This window comes from Lutjanus erythropterus, chromosome 2 (assembly GCF_056507025.1).
Source record: "Lutjanus erythropterus isolate fLutEry1 chromosome 2, fLutEry1.hap2, whole genome shotgun sequence".
NCBI classification, from domain to species: Eukaryota; Metazoa; Chordata; class Actinopteri; order Lutjaniformes; family Lutjanidae; genus Lutjanus; species Lutjanus erythropterus.
The window spans coordinates 41,666,043-41,676,329 of NC_139318.1; the positions used below are offsets into that span (position 1 = coordinate 41,666,043).

The 10,287-nt window shown below is 37.8% G+C and overlaps 1 protein-coding gene across 1 annotated transcript; it reads right to left on the minus strand.

Moving 5' to 3' along the window:
- Positions 1-1,701: 1,701 nt before the first annotated feature.
- c1qb (complement component 1, q subcomponent, B chain) lies at positions 1,702-6,128 on the minus strand. Its single transcript, XM_084740439.1, has 5 exons — positions 5,973-6,128; positions 5,178-5,337; positions 4,157-4,388; positions 3,266-3,383; positions 1,702-2,129 (listed from the first exon to the last, which is right to left on the minus strand). The coding sequence occupies exons 1-5, from the start codon at positions 5,973-5,975 to the stop codon at positions 1,920-1,922; spliced, it is 723 nt and encodes a 240-aa protein (XP_084596565.1). The 5' UTR covers positions 5,976-6,128; the 3' UTR covers positions 1,702-1,919.
- Between the last annotated feature and the right edge of the window lie 4,159 nt (positions 6,129-10,287).

The following is a 10,287-nucleotide window of genomic DNA, read 5'->3' on the forward strand; positions in this document are numbered from 1 at the left end:
TATATATAAAGTATTTTAAAAGAAGTTGAAGATCATTCTGATCATGGCACTGTGTCCAGGGAAAATTTGATTTTAAAAGAATATAAATATTAGTAGTTTCAAATGCTCAGAAACATCCAAAACCATTGAATTAATTTGATTTCTGAAGTTACTTGGAACATCACAAACATACATAATACAATAATAAATGTCGTAAATAATTAATAATAATGATGATAACAAGAATAACAGTAAAAGGTATGATTTCATTTTATATCATTATCAGACTAAGGATTTTTTTTTTGTCATATTTGTCATTATTCTTGTGACGTGAAGTGATGAGAAAAGATTAAACTTACTGCCTTTGCTACATGCTAATTACTGTGCATTGGCATGGTATCACTTTTTGTATTTCCACGTCTTCCATCTTATTTTTGAGTATTGAGCACTATTGTGTGTTTTCAATTTGAGAAAATCAATAAAAAATCTTTGAACAAAATGATTGAATGAATGAATAACTTCTTGAAAACGTTAAACTTTTAAATAAACAGGCTCACTCTGTGTCAAATAACCTGTCGGCCTCTGAAGACAGTAAAAATAATAAAACAAAATTTTCTTAACTTTTTAAAAAAATAATACGTTATTTGGACCTAGATTTAGATTCTGTTTCTGTCTGTCAGGAATTCTCTGACACACAGATAAATTAAGCTCAACAGTTAACCTGCCACAGAGCAGGCTAGTTCAGCTGTATCTGTTACCATGGTTACTGAGCAGGGACTCCTATAGGCCACGGTCATGGAACGGATCTCTCCCTTAAACGAGACAGATTTATCAAAATTAGACAGACTATTCCTTTATCCACGTGGCTGGAATACCCCTCAGGTGGGTGGCACAATAAGACAGACATGATAATATCACAGAGTGCATGAACATCATCTGCATATGAGATTCATTAAACTAGCGAGTAATTTACACACACTCAACAGATTCAGGAAACATTTATAGATTTACGTTGTTTAATGAGAGTTATACAGAATAAAAAGTCACAGCAGATTTCAGTCTTCTTTGGTGGTGAGAATTTGTTTAATTGTACCTTTAACTGAGATGGATTTATCATAGTGAAATAACCAGAAACCACTGGCTGTATATAAAATGGCACGTTTAGAAAGAGAACACACTGTTTGTAGTTAATGAGCTGACACAGGGGTCTGCAACCTGCGGTCCGGAGCAGCATGAGGTTATGAATAACGGTTATTTCTTTAACATTTTAATTTTCGTTTATCGTTGTTGTAGGTCTGCGGAAAAGTTGAAACAACTCCAAATGTCAAGGCAACGTACTGCAAGAGCTTTCTGTGTTTTGTGTGTTTGTGTGTTCTGTGTTTTTTTTTTTTTGAAGAAGTTTTACCATCTAGTTAACTTTTAATTTACTTTTGTTCTGTGAGTTTTAGAAAATTGTTCTTAAAAATTTAAGTGATTCAAGTGAAAGTGAATGATGGTAAATATTTTAATATTTTCAATTAAAACCATTTAACTTGTAATGATAAATCAGGTTCACAGCTCACTGTGACCAATTTTGGATTTTTTTTTTTTTAAGTTTTAGTTGCTAAAAAGTTTATCTAAAGAAGAATAGCAAATTATCTCAACTAAAGATTACAGGTCAGCAAAACTTTGACAAATGACAAATTTTATTAAATGTGTTCAAGGAAAAGAGAATTTAATAGTTGTGGTACCAGACAGATTATTATTATTTTTTTTGAGGGGGCCCAAAAATGGCTCCTTTGATCATAAAGGTTGCAGACCCCCAGTCTAACACATGTAAAAACAGTGACACAGTCCTTTAAAGCGCTTTGTGTGATTACAGAAAACACATTTTTCATTGCATTTGTGTAAAATGATCCCCAAAATGTCTGTGATATCGTCGTTTTCGTGGATCAGAGGCTTCAGGAGGTGGGGGCGATCAGGAAGCCGGTGAAGGTGTGGCTGGTGCTGGTGGTGCTCGTCACGATGGTGTTGTACTTGGTCAACTCCAGCGAGACGGTGTCTCCGGCCTCCAGCTCCAGGACCGTGGAGCCCGAGGTGACCAGGAAGCCTTCGGACGTGTCGCACAGCGTCATGTGACTGTCGCTGCCCTTCACCAGCTTCAGACACACCTGGAGGTGAACATGCAAAGACAGTCAGGAGCTCGAATATCCACAGATCAGTGTTCAAAGTGGGGAGGATTACTTTAAAAATGTATTCTGATACAATTAATAATTACCTGTTAAAAAAATGTAGCCAGTAACCTAATCCAATTATCACAATGTTAAATTAATGTAACTTTGTGTTACTTTTGGATTACCTCAATATAAAATGCATGGAAGTTGCATTTTTACATCTGCAACTAATGATTATTTTCATCATCAATTAATCTGTCAGCTATTTTCTCAATTAATCGATTAGTTGTTTGGTCCATTAAATATCAGAAAATGGTGAAAAATGTTGACGTCTTCAAATGTCTTGTTTTGTCCACAACCCCAAAATATTCCATTAACTGGCAGAAACAGGTAAAGAAACCAGAAAATATTCACATTTTAGAAGCTGAAATCAGAGAATTTGGGCTCTTTATCAAGATAGATGCGCATTAATTAAATAGTCATTAATTATCTATTACTATTTGCAGCTCTATGTGTTCTGTGTTTGTTAGTAGGTTTTTCCTTCCTTTGTTGTCAGCAATTTTTTAATCGATTGATTAATTTAAAGACAAAAAAAGATTAAAAATTTCCACCCATGCAGTGAAGCATTTTTTCACTAAAAGCCGTGATAATGAATTGGTGACTGTGTGTGCACTGTACAGGGTAGTATATCTTGTATACCTATGTATTTGTAATCTAATTACTTCGTTATCTTCTTCTGCATCTGTAACTGTAATGGAATACTGTTTTTATGTATCCAGACTATGTAATCCAGTTACATGTAATCAGTTACTCTCCAATCCTGGTGAAAGTGTAATCTGACCCGCTGGCTGACATGAAGAAAACTACACAGAAATAGCCAGTCTTCTCACTAATGATCTAATTAACTCCTGCAGGTCACACGGAGGCATCAGTAATAATCTGACACAGTTTCATAACCAGTTAAAAACTCCTTGTAGTAACTTTAAGTAAACTACTGGATAAAATGTGAGTTTGACTGCTGGTCAAATGATTATATCTGACTGTTGAAATCAAAATGAAGCAAATCAAAAAGACGACAGAAAGGCACCGAGTCAGACAGACGGGTTTCATGAGGATGACGTCTGCAGACTCACTCTGCTCTTTGCTGAAACGTGGTAACTGAAGAAATAGATCCCTCTGACGCCACATGTGAACGTTCCGTTTGTCAGCGATTCTCCCTGAAACTGTTGATCCAGGTCCGGCAAGATCTCTCTGAGGGAGATTCACACAAACACATTTCAGGTTTCATGAAGTGGTATCAGTGTTTTTGTTTTGTGTGTTTAGTTGCTCACATACATGTTTTCAGATCCTTAGCCTGGAGCCACGTTCACACCGTCTGAACTTTAAGATCCTTTTATTGGTTTATAAAGGTCTTAATGGTCTTAGTCCGACCTCTTTATCAGATTTGCTTTTGGAACAAAAATCCACGTCCACATCTGTGGAACAGGCTGAAGACCTGAGGGCTGCACAGAGTGCAACAGCCCGGCCTTTAATTGAACTTTAACTATTTATTTATCATGTATTAATTATTATAGTGTATTTATCTATTTATTTATTTTCATTCATCTGTTTTTCTAGCTGGCATATTCTCCTATTTTATCCACTGATTATTATTAACTAATTTATTTACTTATTTATTGATTGATTTTCTATTTTGTGTTTTTATTCTGCCTCTGTTGTTTCCTCATTTATGATAGCGTTTCCTCGGCTTATTTTATTCTTTACCATTACGAAGTGTGAAGCACTTTGTGTTGCTTTCTGAAAGCACTGGAGTGCACGCACATGTGAACGTGGCCCCAAGCTGTGGATCTACAGAAATGTTGTTAAATGAAATTATGTAATTGAAAAGTTATACAGTTCCAAATCAAAATACGTAAAACATGAGATAATTGAAATGTAACCCCAGGCTGCAAAAAAGCACATAACTCTTGTTTTGTTGCATGAAATACTCCTCCTGCTCTCTCTGTGACTGGAAAAGCACCGACCTGTTGAAGTTGATGGCGGTGTCCAGCTCTGGTGCTTGTGATATCATCCGTTTGAAGGAGAAGTAGGAGCTCTGCTGGTGGGAGGGGTGGAAGGGTTTTCCCTTCTCACCTGGCAGGCCTGGAATACCGGGAGGCCCCGGAAGACCCACGTCACCCTTCAGCCCAGGCCGTCCCGGGGGCCCCAAGAGACCTGGGAACCCCTTCTGTCCCCTGACAGGCTGACCTGCCTCACCTGCTCATACAGAGAAACACATGTCACAAGGCTGATACACCGAACTGATGCTAAGATCAAAGTGAAGTGTTTGAGTGTTTATTTTAGCTATAAATTAAAACTCTTTGTAGAAATGTGGGAAGAAGCTGGTTACAATCTGATACGATCCATTATATAACTAGTATCATGAAAATTTTGTAAAATTTGTGAGAGAATGTGTGAGCGAGACCTGTCATCATGTCAGCTGTGTGGAGGAATTTTAAAGGGATAGTTCACCCAAAAATCATCATTATCTACTCTCCCTCATGCTGATTGAAGGTTGGGTTTATTTTGTTATTCTGCAAAATACTGCTGGAGTTTCACAGGAAAACAGTGTGGCAGAATCTCAAACTTCTTCCAAGCAATGGAAGTGAATGGTGACCAGTTTTCAAAGGTAAAAAAACAACTGGAGGACAAAACATAAAATGCCTCCATACTGCTTGTCTGGTGTAGTCCAAGTCTCTTGACATGCAGTTTGCACACTGTCACCACACACACACACACACACACACACACACACACACACACACACACGCCTGAAAACTGGTCACCATTCATTTCACAGTTTTCCTGTGAAACACCATCAGTGTTTTTTACGGACTAAAAAAGTGTAGTAGTAACATGGTAGTTGATTGAAATTCATATTGGCATGTACTTGAAGTTGTGGTATTGGTGTCATATCGGGCATGTAAAAGTGAGCCATTCCTACTTATTAAGTCGATATTTAACAACAGAACATTTAAAACGTATCTGATGTCCCCATGAACTCACCAGGGTCTCCCTTCTCTCCCTTGGGACCGTCCATGCCGTTGCGCCCATGGCTGCCTGGTATCCCAGGAATCCCCGGGACCCCGCAGGACTGTGTGACCGCCGGACTGACGTGAACTAAGAGCAGAAACACTGCAGTACTGCAGCTCAGCCACCGGGGGGCCTGAATGAGCAGACACACAGATACAAAGAACTTGTTTCTGACACTTCGGAGGACAGTGCACTGACTTTCATAAATTCTTGCCTTAAACTTTAATCATAACCAGCACTCAATATCCTTAACCAAACACCAAGTCTTAAACTTAAAATGTTTTATCTTATGGGGACCAGCTCCCTTTGTCCTTAAATGATTTGGTAATTATTTCAATTAGAAAACTGATTGTAAAACCCACAAAAAATCAACCAGTTGACAGTGACAGATATTACAGAAATCATAGGCGAAGTATGAAAAAAAAAAGCACTGAGTTGATATCTGACAACATCTGTATAATATTTTTTTATGTTCTAGCCAACTGTCTAAACAATATGACAAAATGCCTAAAATTTTAGACATTTAAACATTTTAAGCATATGCAGCCTAGAAAACAGTTATAACTCCTCAGCAAAGCATAACAAATAATACTTTACTCTGTTAAAAGGTTAAACACAATGACAAGATTCAACATTGGGCAAGAAATGCTCTGAAACCATCCACTTCTGTTAAAACAATGCTTCTGTCTGATGAAGTGATCTTCCCTCTCTATGTCTACATATATTTTTTTTGTACTTTTAGGTTTCGAAGGGACACAAAAGTCTCACCATTTGCAGGCAATGCAGTCTCTCGTCCTGTGGTGGAGTGATAAGCTGATGGAGATCGGAGCCGAAGAGCTGAGGAGCTGAAGAGCTGCACACTGACAGCAGCAGCTCAGTCGGGACAAAACAGGAAGTGAAAGTGTTCGAGGGTGCACAATCACTGCTCTACTGGCACTTATAATCATCATTTTTAAGGTGCGACATTGACTGAAACAGACACAGAAAAAAAACTGTTTCTTGCTGTCAGTGGTGGAATGAAACAAAGTGAAACAAGTGTTCTGAAGTATTTTTATTTCTTGATACTTACAATTTTTCTCTTTTGTTTGAGGAAAATTGTGTATTTTTTTGGTAGTTACTTTGTGGATTGAGATTTTATATACAAAGAATTATCCGTTTCTGTAGTTTAAACTAAACAGAACACAAAATAGTTTAAATTAGCTCCACCTTGACCACTTACAGTGGTAAAATGCTAATTACATGATGTACGCTCATTTCCCACTATTATTACGATGATTATAATATTCAGAATTATATTTAGGCATGTAAACAGCACATTAGGTTTGGATATTCTGAATTTGGCCTTATTCTGAATGCCATTTTCTAATTAAAACGTGGGATACAGCAATATTCACGTTTTAGGAGCGTTCTTTGGACATCTAACCGGTGCATTCAGAATATGTGTCTTTGGGACACATGTCCTCTTGTTTGTTTGCAGTTAACTCTGCAAGTTTGCAAGTCTTGGATAGAGACATGCCAGAGGGAGAAACTTTGAAATATGAAAGACTTTGATATCAACAGTTTTTTTGAATATGTGCAAATATTGGAATGCCAGCCTTTTCAGGTAGGTGGTTGAACGAATGAAAGATGGAGGCCGTGTTCGCACGGTTGAACGAGTCCGCCACTTGTGGAAATTTTTTGAAAAAATACCATTTTAACTCTAAAAGGCAAAATGATCCAAGTGGCTCCAGCAGCAGGCTCCAAGGAGCTCTGGGCATCTCGGGTAATAAACACTGCAAATCACATCGGATTCTGTTCTGATCCAACGTACTTCACTTTGCGAACGTACAGACGTATAAGAGAAACAACCAGAGTCTGTTGATTTTGCTGCTCAGTCAGAACTGAACTCGAGGCACACACGCTTTGTGCCGCGGGAGGCGGAAATTCTCTTCAATCCAACAATACTGGTCTGTTTTTAATATGAAAGTACAGAAAAAATACAGTTGCCCATGGTGATGCATTAATTCACCAGTAACCAGGAGCGAAGCACACGCCACCTTCACAGATTTAACAAACGTAGTCACTGATGCGTGACTAATAATAAGCAAATTATATTTGTCTGCATTAACACTACTTTTTTTTTGAATAGGCATATTTTAAGTGCATTTTGCTGATTGTCGGTGCCATCTGACACTGTATTATTTTAAAGATTTCAAGGTCTAAGGTCTTTTATTTTTTTATGACAGACTGTTGCCATGACAAACAGATTGTTGCCATGGACACAGTTCTGATCATATAGACTCTGGAGGAACAATGTCATCGTTAAATCACTAAAATCATTTATAAATTAATCAAATTATTTATATTTTTGGTACATAACCATGTACCAAGCAGGATAATATACAGTGAGCAGGCCGTTATTTGTGAAATAAATCCATTCTGGATGATCCTGCATCATCCTGTCAGGGTTTATTTCACCATAACGACCTGCTCACTGTACATTATCCCCTATGTAAAGTCCCAGCAGTAAAAGTAAGTAACTTTATCAGTCAATAAATGTTGCAGAGTGTAAAGTGCAATATTTTTCTCAAAAATGTTGTGAAGTAGCAATAGAAAGTAAACTGAAAATACTTGGATAAAACGCCTGAAAATGTACATGACTACATTACTTGACTAAACTTATTTTCGACCACTGACCTTGGGTAGATCTCCTAAATGTTCTCTTGCATTTCGTTCATCACTCCTCCCTTCCTCTTTTCTTGTTCACATCGTTTTTATTTGCTGTTTATTTTTGTACTTCAAAACTTTCTCATAACCTCATGTCACCTCAGTGCCTTTTCCTAAATCTGTAATATTTTATGGCATTTATCTGACAAAGCAAATGACCCCTCAGAGGAAGTGAAACAGTTGAACAAGAAGTCAGGAAAGTCAGGACTCCACCTGAAGAAGAACTGATGATGAAGCATTGCTGAATGAATGTGAATTAAAAAGCATCTTTTCTCAAAATCTACATTTTGTTCTGTTTTTTTCTCCGAACTTCCTCTTTGCTGTTGCCTAAAATACAAACTGGTTTCCGGACAGGGCGTCTCTGAGGCTCCAAACCCCATTCTGGATGGCAGTATCTGTTCCACAAAATATTTAATTTCCTCAACAGTCTCCATCGACAAAGGGCTGGCCGATATTCATTAAAAATACATCCTGTCAAATATGCCAGTTTGCCATTTTTTGTCTTTCTCAGATCCTCTTTCCATTTCTTCACTTCGTGTTTTCTGTTTCTGAATGTTTGATCCACCTTGTTTTTGGGACCTTTCGTTCCATCTGTCCACCCTTTAATACTGTACTCGTGTTTTGGGGTCACTGCAGCTGTTGGTCTGGATTGTGATCAGTTTTTCTCGGCCTGTGCTTTGTTGCATCGCGTTGCTACCATGGCTGTGTGGCGTTTTGCTGTACTGTTGGGCGGATGTTTTTCTCTTTTTTGTTTGCTTGAATTTTGTCTTCAAGAATTTTTGTTTTGTTGTCTGTTTCTGTGTCTGTGGCATCTTGTTGTCTTCCTTCTGTGCATTTTATCACTTTATAGCTTTCAAAACATCTCGCCAAAGGACCACAGTTGAAATTTAGCCAGCTGGCTAACACTGACACATTTACAGACATGTTGATTAAAATAATGTGTGTTGCACAAATTATGCTATATTAAAAAATAATGAAATAGAAATGAAACTGTGTCTAATGAATTGATGCATTTTTTTTTAAATGTCCCTAAAGATTAAACTTATGATCCTGAAGATTTTCATGAAATCAAACCTAATTTTTGATACCATTAGTATATATCAGTTTTCATTATTCATGGCGGACTCCGCCATCCCCACACTGGATTCAAGTCATCATTTCACAAACACAAAAAATTGTCTATACAGGAGTCATGCATGTAATCGAATGTTGTTTTAATGGCCTCAGTGTTTTCTGTCTGTTCTCTTTAGATCTGTATTTATTTATTTACTGTATTAAAGCAACATTATGTAACTATTTTATCTTGTAAAAGCATTAATGGTGTCTCTGTTATTCTCACTCTATGGCCTGAATGCCGATTCTCACGCTATCTAACTTTGGTTGCTGGGTATGATTTTACTATATAACGCTTTACAGCACTTCACAGCAACTTTTGTTCTGGTTTTCCCTCTGATATCCTCCGGCTGCTCTGCCTCAGCTCTCTGTGATTCACAGTTTCCTGACAGACAGTCAGCTTAGTAAGAGCTAACTGCTGCTAAGTGTAGCTGCTGTTAGATCGTTAGCTCAGTTAGCTGTACTTGGAGCTTGTTTACATCGCTAGCACACGAACTTTGGTCTCGTGCCAGAAACAGAGCTGGGCGAACAGGTAGTATAAGCAGCCGCTAGGGACACCATGACGCAGGCAAAGAGACTAAAGTGGACGTTAAGAGTATGGAGGATGGAGGTAGCTAAGAAGAGAAAAAGACAGTGACCGAGAAAAAGGCTGCTGGACAAATGTAAATCTCAGACTGGCTTTAAGTCACTGGTGAGAACTGGGTGAAATAAAGACTGAGTCTATCTTTAAGTTTAAGCCCACTGCCAAAGCAAATGTTAAATCCCACTGGTCCTGTTTCACATTGAAAGTGTTCAACTGGGACATGAAACAATGGATACTAATCAGCAAATGGCAGTAACACTATCTTCCGGCTATTTTATAGTTGTCTTGTAGATTTATATCTGCAGCCCATACATCAGTGGTGAAAGTGCACAGGAGTCCAGTATGTCTTACACTGCAAAATCTTATGGAAACTTGGTCAAGGAGAATGAACGAATAATCAGTAAACACTTTGTCCTGATGCTCCCTTCAATTCTGGAGTTCGGTCCTCTGGTGATGATTTCAAACACCTGAACCAGGAGCCAGTGAGCTCACAGGTAACACATGTTGCATTTATTTTTTCATTATTCTCTTTGTTAACCTATTGGCTTCAGCTGTCTTTAAACACTGCATTAAGAGGCACACTTTTTAAATTAAATTAAAAAATAATAATTTGCCTAAGAAGGAAATAAATAAAATGCACAAGGATAAGAAGAAATTAAGTACAAATACACAGCATTCTGG

Bases quoted from the DNA above. Each gene is read 5' to 3' on its own strand.
- c1qb (XM_084740439.1), bottom strand. The intron at 3,384-4,156 runs GTCGGTGCTTTT...AATCTCCCTCAG, and splicing joins ACCGCCATCAACTTCAACAG to AGAGATCTTGCCGGACCTGG. The intron at 2,130-3,265 runs GTGAGTCTGCAG...GTTCACCTCCAG, and splicing joins ACGTTTCAGCAAAGAGCAGA to GTGTGTCTGAAGCTGGTGAA.